The sequence below is a fragment of the Heloderma suspectum genome, chromosome 2 (genome assembly GCF_057233095.1).
Source record: "Heloderma suspectum isolate Gila_16-S chromosome 2, 16-S_ref, whole genome shotgun sequence".
NCBI lineage: Eukaryota > Metazoa > Chordata > Lepidosauria > Squamata > Helodermatidae > Heloderma > Heloderma suspectum.
In genome coordinates this window covers 25,833,698-25,853,295 of record NC_139459.1, presented here as the reverse complement: position 1 = coordinate 25,853,295, position 19,598 = coordinate 25,833,698, and the positions used below count along the sequence as shown (strand labels likewise).

The 19,598-nt window shown below is 42.8% G+C and overlaps 1 protein-coding gene across 3 annotated transcripts in view; it reads right to left on the bottom strand.

The window, feature by feature from the left end:
• The window catches only part of TARS1 (threonyl-tRNA synthetase 1), a 41,977-nt gene that overhangs the window by 14,716 nt on the left and 7,663 nt on the right, over positions 1-19,598 (bottom strand). For 2 of the 3 annotated variants that reach the window (XM_084833024.1, XM_084833023.1), the window contains exons 5-17: positions 19,309-19,430; positions 16,595-16,712; positions 15,607-15,671; positions 15,438-15,516; positions 14,564-14,710; positions 13,676-13,774; positions 12,262-12,428; positions 10,426-10,588; positions 10,205-10,342; positions 7,135-7,212; positions 5,981-6,081; positions 5,787-5,891; positions 1,798-1,870 (exon numbers count right to left, since the gene is read on the bottom strand). In XM_084833024.1, coding sequence (XP_084689150.1) covers positions 1,798-1,870; positions 5,787-5,891; positions 5,981-6,081; positions 7,135-7,212; positions 10,205-10,342; positions 10,426-10,588; positions 12,262-12,428; positions 13,676-13,774; positions 14,564-14,710; positions 15,438-15,516; positions 15,607-15,671; positions 16,595-16,712; positions 19,309-19,430 — 1,455 coding nt within the window. The remainder of the gene's footprint in view (positions 1-1,797; positions 1,871-5,786; positions 5,892-5,980; positions 6,082-7,134; positions 7,213-10,204; positions 10,343-10,425; positions 10,589-12,261; positions 12,429-13,675; positions 13,775-14,563; positions 14,711-15,437; positions 15,517-15,606; positions 15,672-16,594; positions 16,713-19,308; positions 19,431-19,598) is intronic. The other variant, XM_084833025.1, reaches the window with a different exon arrangement.

Below are 19,598 nucleotides of genomic sequence, written 5' to 3'. Positions count from 1 at the left end.
GAAATACCTAGACTCACTGCAAAGTCTGAGTTGCAGCAAAAACAAAGTTGCAAGTGTTGTTCCACGGGGATAAAAAGTAAGAAGTCACTGAGTTTGCAGTTAAATTAACATTTAGTAGTTGGATGCTAACACAGCAATCCTATAATCCCTGGGAGAGCATCCCAGGGAGCAAAGAATATGTTGGATTCCCCTTCCTGAGGCCATAGACACTTCTATGACCCACTACAAATCTGATATCGGGCTGTTCCCTTGCCTCCTAACAGCCGCTGCGGAAAGTATAGCAGCAGCTGCTCCTCCGAGGTCTTAACAGTGACCTCAAGAAGGGGGCAGGAAGGGGAGAGGAGAGGCGAGGATCCACAGGATCCTACGGTCTCTTTGTCACTGTCCCTGCCCACAACAAGAGGCCCATCTACCTGAAATGTTTATTTTTTACAGAGGAATGGGAGGCAAAATCACCTTCATGTTCCTCCCATCCTGCTTGGCTCTTCCTGGCAGGGCAGAGGATAGACAGGGGGCTTTAATTTTTGAGCCCTCTGTCTATTGACAGAGTAAATCATAGGACTACTCTCTGAATGTAAGCATTTTGTATATATGTAAAAGAATCAGATGTTGGGATGAAGACAAATTTATGACTCTGGTGTAGAAATATTTTCAGGAATGTGGTAGTTCGGTTTTACTCTTTGCTTTTACAAACATTTACAAACACACAAAGATACTACGACTGCACATTGCTTCCAGTAATATATGCACTGCATGTTCTACTATGAAAGACAAGTGAGAGATCGCAAGATGAACATGAAAGTGACACTTCTTGCTACACACAAGTTCTTCCAGTGTGGGAAAACTGTAACATATGCAATAGGTGGAGCCATCTTAAATATACGTAATTTATGCTACAGTTAAATTAGCAGCTATAGACCAAAACATATACAGTGCCTCCCACAACAGGAACACATCCCATAAAATTCATATTCACTGGATACCCACATGGTTCACATCTCAAGTTTCTCTTCTGATCAAAGTTCACTTACAATTCTAGATAAATTCTACATCTACTTTAAGAAGTATTTTTACAAGCAAGCAAAAACAACTGCAGAGCTGTGATGGTACACACCAGCACGGAATCTTTGCAAAGCTACTGGAGCAGGTCTGTTCTGCTGCCACCTTTCTTACAGCAGCCTCTCCACCTTCTCTGGGGCTATATAAGACCTACGTGCCCAGAGGGAAAGCAGAAGTGACGAAGCCCAAGGGAGAAAGTTCATGCCATCAGTTCCTTCACTTGGTTTGAGAACATTATATTCTGATGTTTGTTTGGGTTTTTGCAGTAACATTGGTTTGTTTCTGTATTTAAAAACTGTAAACTGCCTTGGGTGCCTTGGTAGAAAGGCAGCATCAAAATGTATTAAATAAATTACAGTTTCATTAAAATTATCAAATATTAAGGCATTTTTTAAAAGTAATGCAATAACTTAATGCACTGAAGGGGTCTCTGGACTTGTGTCTCTCTAACAGCACACCCATCCCTGCTGCACAAAAAAGAACACTTTTTAAAACAAGGGAATTGCACAAGTGGTTCATAATGTGCTGCATGTGGGGAAGGGGTTCTTCAAAGGAAAAAAAGTCAAGCCTCATTGGGCATGTGCAACCTCCTGGGTGCACATAGTGGATCTTAGACCTTTGCCTAAATGGGCAGGACTGGCTTGCAGCCAACACAGTGCCACGGGGTGCATTATTGCTGGTGATTTGGTTCACAGGCTTTGCCTGTAAGTTTGGGACTGAAGTAAAAACAATTCCTACCTTTTGTGCATATTCGTCACATGTTGGTCCAACTGGTACCACCATCACCTGCTGAGGAGATAACCAGAGTGGCCTTGTGCAAGAAGAGAAGTAAAATAGGAGTATTAACAGAATTATTTATTAAATTTATACCACTTGGCAGACAACAGTAACCTTATGCTACCTTTAAAAGTCAGGCTGTACTGTCTAATGAGTTTCTGCATTCCCATCACTTTTTACTAGAAATTTTTTATTAGAAAAAATGAAGTAGGGTTTAGTATCTAAATCATATTTTATCAGGAAATGTCCTATGTTTCCTAATTTAGACTAGATTAATCTCGGTTTTATAGTCAAGTTAGTAAACAGAGATTAAGAGAGGGCCAATCTTATGGCCCCTAGACAGCATCTGGGGGACATAGGATATTTCAGTTTCCTTGCTCCGAGCTTGGAGACAAGGCTCTAAGCTCAGAGACAGAAAACTGTGCACCCCCCACCCCTAGCTCAGAAAGAGCCACACTGGCTACTGCTATGAGCTCACAAACGCAAGCTCATATGGGGTGAAAGGGGGCATTCCCAGGGGCAGGGAGGGGAGGAGACTGGGGATTTGGGGATATGAGCTATGCCCAGGCGTCCGCAGCCTCCTTCCCTGCCCCTCCACAAAGTCTCTGCTAGATGGGCAAAATTGCCTGTCTAGCTGACACAATGCAGCTCCTGCTCTGCATTGGATACTCGTAGGCCTCTGCGTTTGGAGGCTTATGAGTACCCAGGGCAGATTGGATTGTGCCCTAAACCACAGTTCCCTGGTTCAGATGTAACAGAAAAATATGGGTTAAACAATCATGACAGAAGTGCTGAAACCAGTGGATGAAGAGGGCGAAGTGTGCAGGCCCAACACTCGTTCTCTGTTTAATAAACCATGGTTAATTAAACTAAGATAATTACGGCCCCATCTACATGGCAGCACTTTCACCCTTCACACTGTCACAACTGCACAGCGTTCCAGCTTCTGCTGGGATACACTCACAATTTACTGCGGGCTTCCCTAAGAGACTCCGCCATGCCTTCTTTTTTTGCCATTATATTTTAATGTGCAGCTGTGCAGTCCCGTGAACATGGGGGCGCGACAGTTCAGTGGCTGTTTTGTATTTTAGGGGTTCTGTTGTGCTATCCGTCCCTCATTAGGCAAAAAGTGGGTGTTCTGTGCTCCTTCATTTCCACGCCACCTGTTTGTCAGTTCCCCAGCCTGAGACTCTCGTGATGGTTTGCACTCACAAGGCGTGAGCAGTATGTGCCTACCCATCACTCCGAAATGGTGGCTGGAGTGAAGATGGTCCTCTCCCAAGACCACCTGCCCCCCAGCCCTTGGGCACTGAGTCACAAAGCAACCATTGTGAAGTTACAAAGCTGCAAAAATGTGCGAAAGTGTGATTAAATAAATGAAAATACTGCTCTGTGCTTCTGTAACTGCACAGCTGTGAAGGGACAGGAGGAGTAAAGGGGAGTCACAAAGTGATGCAAGCACTACGCATGCCTTATAACACGCCTGCTGCAAAATGCGAAGTTGGTTTGGGGAAGGGACAGATGGCTTGCAACCGTGGGAAACCTGCAGCAAACGAAAAACATTGCAGCAAAATGCCTCCTTGGAAATCTGCATTTTCTGGGAGAAAACCACAGATGGCTGTGAAGTGGCAACTGCGTCGTCTGTCCTGCAGGACCTCGACTCGCAGCCACCCTGGAGTAAAAGGCTCATGTAGATGGGGCCTATGTCTGAACTGGGCCTTTGAGTACTTCTCACAGAAACTACATGGCATGACAAACTTTTTTTCTTTACAAAATATCCACACACTCTTCTCAGTCTATTTTAAAGGCTTTGTTTATTTATTTTTCCTTATTATACCCATTTCTATTTATGCCCATTTCTAGCACAAAGGCTAGTGCTATATATGAAACAAGGTGCTGAAGGGCCCAGGAATATGTTTTAAATTGTGATACGAAAGGAAAGATGCACCATATGTGCTGAGGCTGTTGACCTCTATCATTGAGACTGATTAGCATAGGGATGGAACTACCAAACAAAGGTTGACTGCATGGAAGAATCCATTTCTATATTTCTGCAAGTATTCAGAAATATCAGTAAAGGTCAGTGGAGTGAAAGGTGGCTGCATCATATGGCAAGAAGACACAATCTGCTCTCTAAGCCAGGGGTCCCCAACACGGTGCCCATGGGCAGCAAAAAACACTTATTAAAATATATATACAAATGGATTTGTACGAAATGCATACAACTTTCTAGCAATTATATATGGCGTTCAACAAAGGTGGACTAAATATCCAAATGAGCATCTATTTGAAGGTGGCATCTATATGCCACCATTCAAATACTGAATGTATTATAAGGTCCTCAATCCATTACATTATAGGAGGTGAGTGTTTATTCTTCCAGTGTTGTATGGAAGTACAACACTGTACTTCCATACAGTCTTTTGGCTGTCAAAAGGGTGCAGAGAATCCATTTACACTGACACTTTGTTAATTTCCATAAAGCAGGTAAATAATTTAAAAGAGCATGTACATCAGTGAATATTAATGACTGTTCCAGTACAATTTTTTTCTGTGTAATAACCTCCCCACAAAAAGGAGCAGCTACTGGACATTGCAAAAACATATAAAGAAGCATTAGCTGTATTGCACAGCCAGCAATTAGCTGGATCAGACAATCCCTTATTAAAGAGACACTGCAGTGTCCAATGGACATGAAACAAAAGTTTTTGCTGAATCAGACACAGCCTAAGATCCATAGATGCAATAGGGAGGCACCAAAGCGGCGATCCATTGATTAGGCATCTTGTGGTGGTGCCCACAACAGTTTCTCAAATTCCCAAATGTGCCCACAGGTCCAGAAAGGCTGGGCACCTCTGCTCTAAGCAGTTAAAGCTGCCATAGAATGAACATCCATGCGGATGAGGAAGAGAATTTTACAAAGCTAGCTGTGTGACCACCCAATACACATTTTAAAGCAACAATCAGGCACAGTTGAACAAGAAGAGTTTCTTTGAACTGCGTATCCCCCAATGGGTGAGATAAAAGCATAAGTATTCACAGGCTGTGTTCAGACATCATAATAAATCACGGGCTTGCACAACTCTCCTCCTCTGGCATGGCCACAAGGAGACTGGAAGATTAAACCCATATTGTGTGAAACTTAAACTGTGGATAATCTTAACTATGATTTGCTGAAACAAGCCAGCTTCATAACCCATGAATTAACCACAACTTATCATATTTTATTACATTTCTATACCGCCTATTAGCCGAAGCTCTCTGGGAAGTTTTCAAGACAAAGCTTATAGCCATAAAATACAGTAACAAAGAAAACATAATTTCAAAAACATACATTTAAAACAGATTAAAGCCAAAATAGTAGCCAAGATAAAAGCCAGCAGCAGTGCAAAGACCTAAAACCACTTCCACAGTTTTTAAAACTGAAGGGCTAAAAAGTCTGGGAAAATAAAAAGGTCTGCACCTGGCACTGAAAAGTCTGGGAAAATAAAAAGGTCCACAAAAGGCATGTTGTGGCATGCCTTCCCTGAGTCTTGCTTGGAAGGGCATGCCGCAACTGGGCTGCCACCACTTATTAGGCAGGGGCATCCAGAGAAAGGCCTCTGAAGATGATCTTAGGATACAGGCAGGTATATATGGAAAGAGACGATAATTCAAGTAACCTGCCCCCAAGCCTATAAGGGCTTTGTAAGTGAATACCAGTACTTTGAATTGGGCTCGGAAATGGCCTGGGTTCAAATGAGACGACAAGCCAGGGTTAATTAAAAGCTGAAGCAAATGTTTCTAAACTCCTCATAGCCACTCCAGAAGAGTAGAGGGGAAGGGGGACTGCACGAGCCCAGGAGGTGGCTAGGCTTTTCCCCAATACAACAAACAATGGTTTATTGTGATGTCCACATGCAGCCCCTGTGAAATTGGGCAAAACCAGAAATAAAAGACATATTTAATACCATTTGCCTCCATAATTTTCAGTCAGGATAGCTATCATCCTCTCCACTGATCCCAAGATAGCGCGGTGTACAATTACTGGTCGTTTCTTGTCATTACCATCATGACTGGAAGACAAAAAATGTTTTTGTTTTAGAAGAACACATAAAATAGGAAATAAATACTTTAAACAAAATAAAGCATATGATGTGCTTACCTCACATATGTGAGATTAAATCTTATTGGAAGCTGGAAATCTAACTGGATTGTAGCACACTGATGGTACCGGCCAATGGCATCTTTAATCTGAATGTCAATCTTTGGGTGAGGGTTGGGGGGAGAGATAAATGTTAACAGAACTCTTAGGTTCAGCAACACTTTAAAGCAAAGCATATTTTTCTATACTTTTTAATTACATGTGAAATTATATGCTCTTAGTAGTCCACTAATTTTAACAATGGACAGTCTTCTGGAAGGATGACCCCTGGGTGAGGATCTGACCAGCCAACTGCCTGTCTCTGCACTCCTATCCCTGCTATATTTCCTTATTGCAACTGTGTTAATGGCCATCATCCATTTTTTACTGCACTATAAACAGAGCCACCATAGTTTATCCTGGGTCCCTAAGCAGTGGATGAGAAGTGCGGTGCTAAAATGACTGTGCATGTTCTCCTAGCACTCCTTAGCACAATTGCCAGGTGGGAAAAGTACACCACTGGTACTAAGATGAACAGTGAGCAAGTAGGCCATGGGGCAGGCTGGCAGCCATCACCCAGGCGTTAGCTTGCAAGGTTGCTTTCCTGTCCTCATCTATTCTTGATTACGGTCTTCATTTATCATTTTCTAAGTGGACTCCTGACTGATTATAAACAAACATATTTTAACTGCACATGATTAGGCAAGGTGGTTATTCCCCCAAGGGGAAAAATGTTTGCTAGGATAGCTTGGCTCTTTTGTTCCACCTTATTTTCCAGCCTAGCTCATGTATAGGGCAACCCTTCTGTGTGGTGAAGAAGTGGATGTACACTATCATCTCTACCATACAAAAAGGTTCATTGTATCGGAACTGTATGAAACTGGCCTATCTTGTGTTTCAAGCAGTTTAAAGGCATTCATTTCATATAATTCTGTCATACAACACAAAGCACAACACTGAGCCATCCTTCAGCTCTATTTCCCCAATGAGCCCCTCAACCCAAATATGTAGAGATACTGCAAGCCACCTGGTCATGAGTATCAAGTACAACTGAACTGAAGATCCTAGTTCGCTGTTTATTCAGAGCAAACACTCGTGGGACAAGTTACAAAGATGAGCGCTCGTTGGGAACTGAGGCAACCTTTTCAGATTTACTAAAGAGGTAATTTACTAACCTTCGGCCCATAGAAAGCTCCATCCCCAGGGTTTAATTCCCACTTCTCGCCAAATTCATTCAGGCTATTTTCAAGTTGCTAATGAAAGATGATATACAGGTCATTAGTAGTTTTGCTTTTAAGATTAATTCCCTATTTCTTCACAGCACAGCTTGACATTACACAGATGTAGAGCAGGGGTGGGCAACATGCGGCCCATTCCACCCCCTCAAATTTGGCAGCAGCGAGAGGGGGGAAAAATCAGGAAACAAATAAATGGTTTTAGTGCCACAGAGCGCTAAAAGGGTCAAATTTAGCTTACAAACAATAATGGGGACAAACCAGCAATTAAAACCAGTAAGCCAGCAATCTTGGCTCATTATGGGCTGCAGAGAGAGACTGGATGAGGGGATCAGGGCGGTGGTGAATGCTTCCCTTGAGGAGGGAGAGATGCCATCAGCCCTCAAGGAGGCAGTGATAAGACCGCTCTTAAAGAAGCCCTCCTTGGATCCTCAAGTTCTGAATAACTTTCGCCCAGTCTCAAATCTGCTATTTTGGGGCAAGGTGATTGAGCGGGTGGTGGCGATGCAGTTGAAGGCACACTTGGAAGAAACTGATTATCTAGACCCATTTCAGTCGGGCTTCAGGCTTGGGCATGGGAAAGAAACGGCCTTGGTCACCTTGGTAGATGATATGAGGAGGGCTCTGGACAGGGGTGAATGCTCCTTCCTTGTTCTCCTCGACCTCTCAGCGGCTTTTGATACCGTTGACCACGGTATCCTCCTGGACCGCCTGGGCATTGGAGACACCGTATTGCGGTGGTTCCGGTCCTTCCACTCTGGCAGGTACCAGAGGGTAGCACTGGGACAGGAGGTTTCGGACCCGTGGCCACTCACTTGTAGGGTGCCACAGGGTTCCATCCTCTCCCCGATGCTATTTAACATCCATGTGAAGCCGCTGGGGGCTATCATCAGGAGGTTTGGGGTGCAGTGTCATCAATATGCGGATGACACGCAGCTCTACCTCTCGTTCAAATCTTCACCAAGGTTGGCCGTAGAATCCCTGTCCAAATGTCTGGAGACAGTGAGTGGCTGGATGGGGAGGAATAAACTGAAGCTGAACCCTGACAAGACCGAGGTACTTTTGGTGGGAAACAAGAGGAGGCTGGGGGATGTTGACCTGGTGTTGAATGGGGTACGGCTACCCTTGAAAGACCAGGTCCACAGCCTGGGGGTCATTTTGGACTCCCAGCTGTCCATGGAGGCTCAGGTGTCAGCTGTGAGCTGGACAGTGCTGTATCAACTCCATCTGATACGGCGGCTGTGCCCCTTCCTTCCCGACCATCTGCTCCCATCGGTAGTACATGCCCTGGTCTCCTCTCATTTAGACTACTGTAATGCGCTCTACGTGGGGTTACCCTTGAAGACGGTTTGGAAGCTGCAGCTGGTACAGAACGCGGCGGCTCGCCTGATTAAAGGCAGCCGCCGGCGAGATCACATCACTCCAGTGCTGAAGGACTTGCACTGGTTACCAGTTGTTTTCCGGGCCAAATTCAAGGTGTTGGTTTTGACCTTTAAAACCCTATATGGTTCCGGCCCAGCCTATCTTAAGGAGCACCTCCAGCAACACCAGATGGGCTGCTTAACAAGATCAGCCTCAGATGGCCTTCTCTCTGTCCCATCAGCCAGGACAGCTAGACTGGTGGGGACGAGGGGGAGGGCCTTTTCTGTGGTGGCCCCCACTCTGTGGACCTCCCTCCCTAGGGAACTCCGCCATGCCCCCTCTTTAATGAGCTTCCGTCGTGCATTAAAAACGTGGTTGTTCAGGCAGGCATTTGGGGTGGGTTAGGGTGTTTTAGAAAATGTTTTTACTGCAGAATTTTATTGTTTTAAACTGTTTTATTGTATGCTGTACATCGCCCAGAGTGGCTGGGTGACCAGCCAGATGGGCGATTAATAAATTTAATAATAAATAATAATAAATAAAATAAAAAGCCCCAATTTCAAACCCTGTGAAATCCATAGCACACATAGAGTGCTGGGTCTGGGGGGCTAAAATGACCCCCAACTTCCCACGGTTATCCCAACTTCCCCTGCTGTAGAGGCATGGAATATTAACAACTTAGCCATCTTGAGCACTCTATATTGAGAATGGAATAGATATAAAGATCTATATCTATAAATCTAGATTTCTATAAATCTAAATCTATATATCTATAAAGATCTGTATCTATAAAGATAGATACAGAAATAATTATATAAATCTCAATCCTGTCCTGTTATCTGGAAATTCCCTTAGATAGATTCTCACAATCACTTAAAGAGGGAAATAAACTTGCAATGAGTAAGCAAAGACATACCTGTTACTGCTTAGGCAGTTTAAGTGCACTAAAAGTTCAACTATCTACATTCTATCATCTTGAAAATGCGGCTTTAGACCCCAATACTGAACCCATTTACTCATAAGTACAGTCCACAGAAATAAGTCTATTCTCGTTACTCAAGCCACTAGTCCCATTATCATCAGAAGTGCCCTCAGTGTCCTGACTTTGCCTGGCAACTGATTCTATAGGCAGACGAGACAAGCCCTATGGAGGATCTGGCTCTTGGATGTGACTTGGTTTTCACTGGACTCTCATCCATGAAAATCTGCACAATTAGATAAAGAGTAACATCCAACATTGTATGAGCAGACTTCTGCTTGCATAACAGAACATTCTCTTCCCCCCTGCACCCCCCTGAAATCTGCTAGAGGATCTCCCAGCCCTCCGGAGCAGATGTGGTGTGTGATTGTGTGTGTAAGAGGGCTGTAAGGAGAGGGAGAATAAATTCCTCCAGCAGATGCTGTTCTTTTGTTTGATGGACACAGTTAAATTCAACCCCAAACATCTAAGCTTCTCTACAGCCTTCAGAACTGCTAGTTTGAAATTGTTTTTATATTGTTCTTTTCTATTTGATTGGTGTAGCCACAATGGAAATATTTTTACATTCAAGAGCAGGGCAGAGATTTATAAAATAAAACGAATGAATAAATACAATTAGAAATCAAACTTATTTCAATAGTATCTCCAGGGCAAGAAGGTAGCAGTTACCTTTTCAGCTTGATTCCACACTTCAATGTCTCCAAGGTACTTTTCAGGACGAGTGGAGAGATTGAGTTTGAAGGAAAAGCCAAACACGTCATATACTGTACGCAAGAACTCCAGACAGCTCTTTATCTCCCCTTCAATCTATACATGAAACAAAAACAGATGCAGTCAAAACTCATCCATTTCATTAGGCTATTTCCCTTCAACTATATATTGACTTCTACCTGCTCCATAGCACAGAATATGTGAGCATCATCCTGCTGGAAACGCCTCACTCTGGTGAGACCTGTAAGTGTTCCCGAAAGCTCATTACGGTGGAGAACTCCGAAGTCAGCCAGTCGCATTGGCAACTCCCTCCAGGATCTTGGACGGTGATCAAACATAAGGCTGAAAGAAATAATGCATGTGTCTGAAATCAAGGACTGCACTGTTAAGAGAATGTCCTCAAGTTCAAGGAGTGTCTTGAACAACAGATGCCAATTATCTCAGCAGCTGCAGATTTAGGGCGGAGTCCAATGTTGCATGAGGATACTTCTGCTCACATGACGAGACTGTCTCCTCCTCCGTCCTGCAGCCCCCCGCCCACCCTGCAGGGGTCCTGCAACCCTCTGGAGCAGATTGAGGGTGTGGGGGGTGGCTGCAGGGGGAAGGGAAATCACCCCCACCACCATCACTGTTCCACTGATGGAAGCTGTTCTGTCAGTGGAATAGGGTAACTGGAATCCATCCTTAATGTACAGTATTCTTACTTGGAAAGAATTCCAAAATAATATAATTATTTTCCTATTTACTAGAGTTATATTTCAGCATCCCTTCTAGTCTCATCTTACAACCTACTGAACAAGCAAATAAGCTGACACTGCAACTGCATCCTAAATACGGCTCTACAAAGATCTCACAGTGAAATGTCACAACCTGATTCGAAGCAGGATATCATATTGGCAAACCACAGTGGACCTATACCATTGTGCCATGAATAGCCATCATTGCCAGATGTATAATTGCTCCAATTCATATAATTCCTATATAGTGCAGAAATGGGAAAAGACAGGTCATGCAGCTAAAAAAACCCAGGATGGACATTTCTGCCAGTACAAGGAAAACATCCTTTTTCTCCATTCTTCTTCCTTCCTAAATGCTTTCAATACTATCCCCATTGGTCTTACTGAGAGACAATTCACACACATTAAACATGGCTGTATTCTTCCTGTCCAGAATGCTTCATGCTTGTGACACAGCACCTGAATTTGAACATGTGTATGCAAAAGTGCATTCTGCCCTCGTGATGAATTATTCAGATAACGTGCTTGCCAAGAGCATCAAAGAGAATGAAAGAGGCTAGTGAAGTACAGTGCATGTGTGTGAACTGGTCCAGACAAAGAAGGCGAGACCCACTAATATACATGTCTGCTTGGCCTCGGGCAAGCCAGTTGCAAACCTATTACCAGATTAATCAATGGCAAAGAAACAGAGAGTATGCCACTAGCACGTTTTATAACACAAAATGTCAGCACTGATTATACTGAAATATTTCAAACTTAGTTGAATACAAGCAACAATTTGATCAACTTTAGATTCAGAGCTTTTAACCCAAATGGAAATAATAGGGCAAAAGGGGTATGAAGGGGGAAGCAGGAACCTGAGCTATAGTCTCAGGTACAAGTCAAAGCCACAAAGATGGGTATAGAGAAGGAGCATTTCCAAGGTCTAGGTAAGAGGCTGACCAAGTGAAATTTAGGGAACAGAAGTGACAGTAGCAGTAGTAGTAGTAGTAGTAGTAGTAAAGTGATACATATCTTTTTGGTTCTCTGCCATACAAAGAAGTTGATATTTACAGCACAGAAACTTTGCCTCTATAACTCAGGCCATAAAGCAGAATTAAATTGGAGATGGCCAATTAATGAAGTCAGTACTCATTACGTTTGCATTCCTCTGCTTATGGCCTAAATTCTGCAAGCATGTTTCAGTAGTGATGATCAAACATCACAGAAATATTCATTAGAAAGGAAAAAAGTGAACTAATCTAAAGATTGACCCCCAATTTGATGCAAAGTCAGTACCAATGTCCAGGGCAGTTCATTGGCTTCAGAGCAAAGACCTCTTTTTCCACCTCAAAGGAAAACATGTTGTCACTGTAATGCTGCCAGTGCCCTGAAGTCACCCAAAGCTTGCTGTTGAAGACATTTGGAGAGACAACTTCCTGAAATCCTCGCTTTCGGTATTCACTCTGAAAGATATTAGTTAAAAATAAGAAACACATATGATAATGTAGACTAAGAGAATCTGATGAGTGACTAATCCCTGCACAGATGTCAAATCTGCACTGCAAGAGGAAAGAGCAAAGCACTCTTCTCCTAACTACTGCCTGGCATTTAATATAATAACTCAACAGACTGGGCCTATTAATTTGCTTTTCCCTACAATTACAATCCAGAAGGAAGTAGGTGGGCTAGAGAAAAATTGTGATACAACAAAAGAGAATGTCTCAACTGCAATATTCCCTCTGATGCCAGTGCCTCAGCACAGTACATATTTATGATGACATGATACTATATTTAAGCAAACGCTGCCAAGGTCTAACTCTCATCAGTTCCCTTTTTTAGTCATTATATTAAAAATACCGTGTACTGACAGGCTAGATAATAGACAGGCCAGATAATAGACAGGCCCACAAATCAATAGAAATACATTAAACCAATGAATGAACTGTATTACAACCTACCAACTTACAGGATGCCAAGGCTGATTAGCTGTGTTCTATTTCTGCTTGGTTTTAGGACAAGACTGCACAACTTGTGACCCACCACGCTGAATGCCACCACCAGCTGTATCGTGGCCCAGCTGGGACTTGATAAACATTCTGGGTTTTTGCACCATTTGGAAAGCAGCAAAAAGAGGCAACTTAGCAAGCTCCTGCTATGCGACTGTACAGAGTCACAAGTTATGCAGGAAATATGCGGGCCAGTACAGGGCTACTGGCAAAGAGCACTTCCATTAAGTTGCTTGTGTGAACCAGAACCTCCACATAAGGGCAGGAGCACTTTCAAGCTACTGGGCAGAATCCAACGTGGCACTTACGCCCTCGCCGATTCCTTTCCACCCCACCGATTCCCTTCCACAAGTAGTGAGTCCTGTCAATTCCACTGCGCAAGCGGGACCCGTCACTTACACAAGGGAGATTTAGCACTTCCTAGGAGAAATGAGTGGAAATGCTTATTTCTGGAAGGATGCAAGTTGGCAGAACTCCCTTATGTGTTTCCACTCATTTCGGGTTGCCCTGGAAGCGCTAAATCAGTGATGCGTAAACATTGTGGGCTGCTTGAGCAATGGAACTGACGGGGTGTAAGGAGGCATCAGAGCCCCGTTTGTGTCTGTCCTCTGTGTGAATATGAGTCACTGCCCTATGCACTACCAAAAGTATTTACAAGGGGGCAAGGGGTGGCTATGGTGAGTTGGCCCTGTGTCTTGACTTACCCTGATGAATTCTATCAGTGTATTATAGATGTATGCTCCCTTTGGTAAGAAAAAACAGCTACCAGGACTAAGTTCATGGAAGAAAAATAGTTCTTGATCCTGTTGGAAAAAATAAACAGTTTTCCTTTTGTATTTTCTTCCTTGTATTTCTACTGTAGCTATTATAGTCCATGCTTCTTGGCTAACAATGAAATAATTGCTTTATAAGATCACACTAAAGGAGCTTGAAGCCCAGTCTTCTGACACACATCTGCTTTCCCTAAGAAAGCATGAACAGTCTTCAAGACAAGCACACTAAGAGGCAGAGAATAAAAGGAAAAAATTATGTTTCATCGTAGTGTGAAGAAAAAGGAAAGGAAACACTGAAAGCAAATTATGAAGAATAGAAGATACATAACTGATAAATCAATGAGTGTTGCATGCATCCTTTCTTGTCTCTGAAATAAACACAGTATAGGCTGTGCCCACATAAGGACTTTGTGGCATTTGCCATGGGATACTTAGTTTTCACCCCATGGGAGTTGCCATCTACCTCCAAGTTGCTTCTGAAGTAGGCTTCAGTCAGGCCTCTAGTCTCTAGCTACCACTGACAAAGAAGCAACCAAAGGCTAAAAGCCAGTATATGAATAATCCTACCCAATCAGTTATTTTATTTAGCAAATAAATATGAAAAATGGATTTTCAAAAAATCATGCACACTTCTTGAGTACAATTAAGTATCGAGTTCATTATATTAGCCCTTAAATATTAACAGCCAAACTGTTTTAAAGCCCTTAAAAATATACAAAATTTAGCATAATGTCCTTTTGCAAATGGAACTATTCCAAGAGCATTTTTTTTCTCCTCATACAACTTATTCAATCCGTGTTACCAAGAATTTAATCTCACCCGTCCAATCTTTCTGTGATCTCTGTTCTTTGCTTCCTCTTGGAACTTCTCCCATTCTTTTAGCATTTTTGGATCTGGGAATGAAATTCCATAAATCCTCTGCAAGCTTTCCATATCAGATTTCCCTTCCCAATATGTAGAGGAATTCTGGAGTCACAGAAAAGGTTGAACATCAATGTACAGAAATTATAAATTTTACAGAAAGGCTTCACTATTTATATAGTCTGTTTAAAATTACACATTTGCTACATTCACAGATAATTTAAGATATGTTGTGAGAACCCCAACTGTAGCTAAATGATCTCTTTGTGAAGGGGAACATTAGGATATGTAAAAAATAACGTAACCATAGATACAGTTATACATTCTAAATAAGCATTGGGATGTGTAGGACAGATATTTAAAAGCAGCCCCATCCTTCTTTGGCAATGAGCACAGTACCCAAAAGACGTTAGGGACACACCCAATAAACAAAGGTGCTTGACTTATGAATGCTTTACTGTGCAGGTAAGATCTGCTGACTTCAATTGGGCCAAAGCATTATTTTCTGTTGCTACACTGAATACAATAGCTACCTTGAAAAGGCAGCTTTATTTAACCCTTAAGTTTATTTCTTTATGAACATTCATGTGAGTAAGGGATCCACAGGGTTGCTTTAGCATTTCTGAATTGCAATTATTTCAAACTGAACAGGTATGATTGAAGAGCCCTTACATTGGCTCAAAGTCACTGCAGAATCACTCTTCCCCAATGAAATACAATTATGATCCAGTTTTTAAAACCCTGTGTGTCTCCCAAAGATCCCACCACTGAGAATCTGGCCTCACACGTCAACACATTTGCTATAATTGCAGTGTAGAGTTTAATTTCTTACCTTATGTATTTTTAATGCCTTTATTTTACCAGTATGTCTGACATGAGGTCCCCTGCAAAGATCGATCAAAGGGCCACACCTAAAACACAAGGATAATCCTCAGATTCCTGAGACACCCTGTGCCATTAGATTATAGAAGATTTGGGTTTGGTTGGTTTTTGTATTTTACCTGTACACAGTTGTAGTTGGAGTGTTGACCTTTTCATTCAAGATCCGACATTTGAACTTATTGTACTGTGGGAAAGTTAAATGAACTAGAGTTAATTCTATGCTGCTTTAAGATCCAACTCATATCTTCTCATATGTCTATAATCTGTTGCCAGAGCATACAATAGGCAGTAACATTAAAGCAAAACCAAAACATAATTTCATAGGCACCTAAGACATTTACTTCTCTAACCCACAGAGTCAGACCATCTTGAAAGTTAATCCAAGGAAAAAATGGTTGGCTCTGCAACTGTGTGTTCCAACATAGAGCAGAATCTCCATTCTATCTGACCCGAAAGCTTAAGGAAGCAGAAGCCTGCTATCTACAGAATCCTCACACCCTAGGATCTTACAAGACAATTATTTACACAGGACTCCTATCCCAGTGGCTTTCACGCAATGCATTGAGTGAAAAATGAATGTCCAAAGCCACCTACACTCTGACACCACAAAACTTTTACAAACTAAGAACTGAAAAGGAAACTAGTCGGGGCAGAAAGGAAATTCATCAAGGAGAAAGATTAAGATTCTGAGATTTCTGTAGCATAATTCCATCTTTTATCCTTGTAGCCAGGCCTGGTGTCAGGGGTCAGCATGGGCAGGTGCCAGAGCTTTTAGCTATTTCAAAGCATTACCCCCACTAAGCCACTCAGCTCTACAAAAATCTGATTTGAAAGGATGATCCACAGCTCAAATAAAGGGAAGCATACTTTGCAGATATGAAATCCCATATTCAATTTGTATTATCTGTAGTTAAGGAGTCTGAGGTAGCAAGGGAGGAAAAATACTCACCCAACATTGCTGAATTGACAGAAACTAACAATCAAGAACTGGGCTGGATAGACCAATAGCATGAATTCTCATAATCAGATAAAGGTACTGCAAAGGTAACACACAACAAGGATACTGTAGCAACTACAGCTGACATAACACCACGTTTTAAATTCTACCTTAAACATTTCGAGTAATGTTTCCTTCTTAACTTCCAGTCGCTCAAAAAGCTGCTTCTCTTTCATAATTTTCTTGCACAATGTCTCTAGAGCAGGGAAGTCGTTGCTAGAGACACCCCTAGAGCGGACAAAAAGAAAATGGATAAGGACTGCACGCTGCTTGTCTGAACCCTACTCTCTTCCATCCCCATGTGTTCATCACAAAAAAGCAATCTGCCATAGCAAGAGGGCTGCCCTCCAGGAAGTAGATACTGGCTGAGCAAGTCTGAGAATCTGCACCAGCAGGGCCGCCTAAGGGCAGCAGACTGCGTGTGCCCGCCACTGGGAGTTGCAATGCCACTGCCCCGCTATGTCACTCAAAATGGGGCACAGTGCAGGCTGGCACTCTGGAAAGACCCACTGGCCACTCTCCTGCTGCAACAAATGTTGCAGCAAGAAAGCAGCCATTGCAGCTCTCCAGAGCAGCAGCAGCTGTTGCTGCCGCCACCCACCCCACGCCTCACTCTGAGTAAGGCACAGGCAGGCAGCCATTCTAGAGCTGTCCCAATCACTCCCCTGCTATGGGGAAGGCTGCAGCAAGACAGCGCCTGACGCAGCTCTCCACCAAGCACACCCAACCAAATGCCTCACTCTGAAGTCCTTTTTCAGAACAATGCACTGGCAGGGGAGTTGACCCTGGAGATCACCTGCGCTGCCAGGGGAGAGGCAATCTCCAGGGCTACCTCCCTGCTAATGCCTTGCTCCGAAAAAGGACTCATCAGAATGAGGCACTGAGGGGAAGGCAGGGGGTGGTGGCAGTAGCACCTCACAGGGTAGCTCATGCTCCTCCCTGGCAGCAGCGCACAGTGGCTGGCGCACCACCACCTGTTCTACCCCCAGCAACAGCATGTGGTGGCTTGTGCTCCCCCACTTGCAGCAGCAGCACATGGTGGCTCACGCTTCCCTACTCCCAGCAGCAGCACATGACCACTAGCGCTCCCCACACAAATCCTGGCAGCTGTGCACGGCAGCTCATGCTTTCCCCCACCCCCAGTATCAGTGGTGGTGCATCCTCCCACCTCAGGCAGCAGGAGGTCTCTTGCCAGCCCTGAGGATAAAAGCTCATGGTTTATTTATATTTATTTAGTTATTTTAAAAAATTATATTCTGGCTTTTAGGGTAAGAAACACTCACAAGGTGGCTTTAAAGAAAAATACAAATAATAATACACTAATAATAATAATAAACAATAAATAATAAACTACGACACAGTAAAACATGAATAACAGTTACTGCTAAACAAATTAAAAAGCTTCCAGTCCAGAAAAATACTAAAAACCAACAAATAAGTACAACTAAAAACAACCAACAGCTGTCCAATAAAATATCTTCTTAAGAAAGCCATGGAAAACAAATGGGTCTTGGACTTCCGGTTTGGGACCGATGTAGCCCTGGCAGCTTCCATAGACTCTCCGTGGGAGCTTTCTCAAACAGCTTTTTAAAAGGCTGAAAAACCTTTTCATCTCCCCCCTAGAATTGAAAGGGGGGGGCAAGGCAAATAACTCTGGATTTTTGCCTGAAGTAAGGTAACCCCCACGTGATAGTGGAGGAGCTGGATGCCAGGGTTCCCCCCAGGGCTGTACCAACGCAAAAAGCTGTAATGAGACTCCTATTTTATAGGAGAAAACAGGGCTAGCATGTTCCATAACAATATATCCTGCAAGAAAAATCAGCAACCTATGAGAGACGATTTAAGAACTTTGAACAATATTTGAGAACATCTGAGGACCTGTAAGATTTATTGGAGAAAATTATGGCTGAACCGAGGAGACGAAAAGGGCTTGCTTCAACACCTCCCACAACTCCTGTGTCAAAGGTGCCAAAAACAGAAGATTTAGCAGAATTATTTACGATGATGAAAACCCTATCTTCGCAAAAGGCTGGACTTAATTCAAAATTCCATCACTGATATGCAGAGAGCCGTGGATTTAATTAATGCGTCACAGAAAAAAATGGAGTCCAAAATTAATGAGCTTGAAGACCGAGTGGCAAGAAATGAAACTACGACACAAGTTATTTGTAAAAATATATCTGACAGAATCTCTCAATTGGAGGCCTATATGAAGAGAGCCAATGTACGTACAGTGGGGATTAAAAGCTTGTCTAATGATGTGAAATTGTCTATTTTTGTGGATCAACTTTTGCATGAGATACTTTCTATGTCCTCTGATTATTCTCTTGATATTGAGCAGGCATTTCATGTGCCAAATCCTAAAGGGAATGATTATACAATTACAGTGCAATTTGCAAAAGTCTCCACAAATTGTTATATCCTGAATTTGGCAAAACAAGCTGGAAGCCTTTCCTGGAAACAGGATAAAATTATGCTGTTCCCAGATTACATCAAAGAAGTGGCGAATAACAGAAGGCAATTTATCAAAGCAAAGAATCCAGCAAAACAAATGAACTTACAATATTACCTAAAATAAGTAAAAAAGAAAAACACAGTTCCTCCCTCTTCCACCCTGCCAGCATGGGGCTAACAGGGCTTTGGATTTATTGAAGCCTTTAACATCAGAGCTCCCAGCCCTGAATGGTAGGATTGCTCTGTTAAACTCATATTCTCATTCAGCCCAACTTTCTGGGGGAATTGCACTTGACTCACTTTAGAGTAGGCTACAAGACAACAATCCAGACCTTTTACATTAAGGAAAGTTTTTTAAAAAGCCACTTACTCATCTTCAAGGAACATATCATAATAAAATCCATTCTCTATTGGTGGACCATAACACAAGCAGCCACCATATACTCTTTCCATGGCTTCGCCCATTATGTGCGCACTTGAATGCCAGTATACCTAGCAAGAGGGAAAAGAGGGAGAGAGAGCAGACTTATACACTTGAGCTATAAGCTTTCTTTTGCAGGAGTCCAAAAAATACAACTATAGTATCTATGCATTCAAATCTTCTGATGCTCATGTTGTATTACTTAGCATAGTTCTTTTTAAAAACCTCTTCTCAGTCCT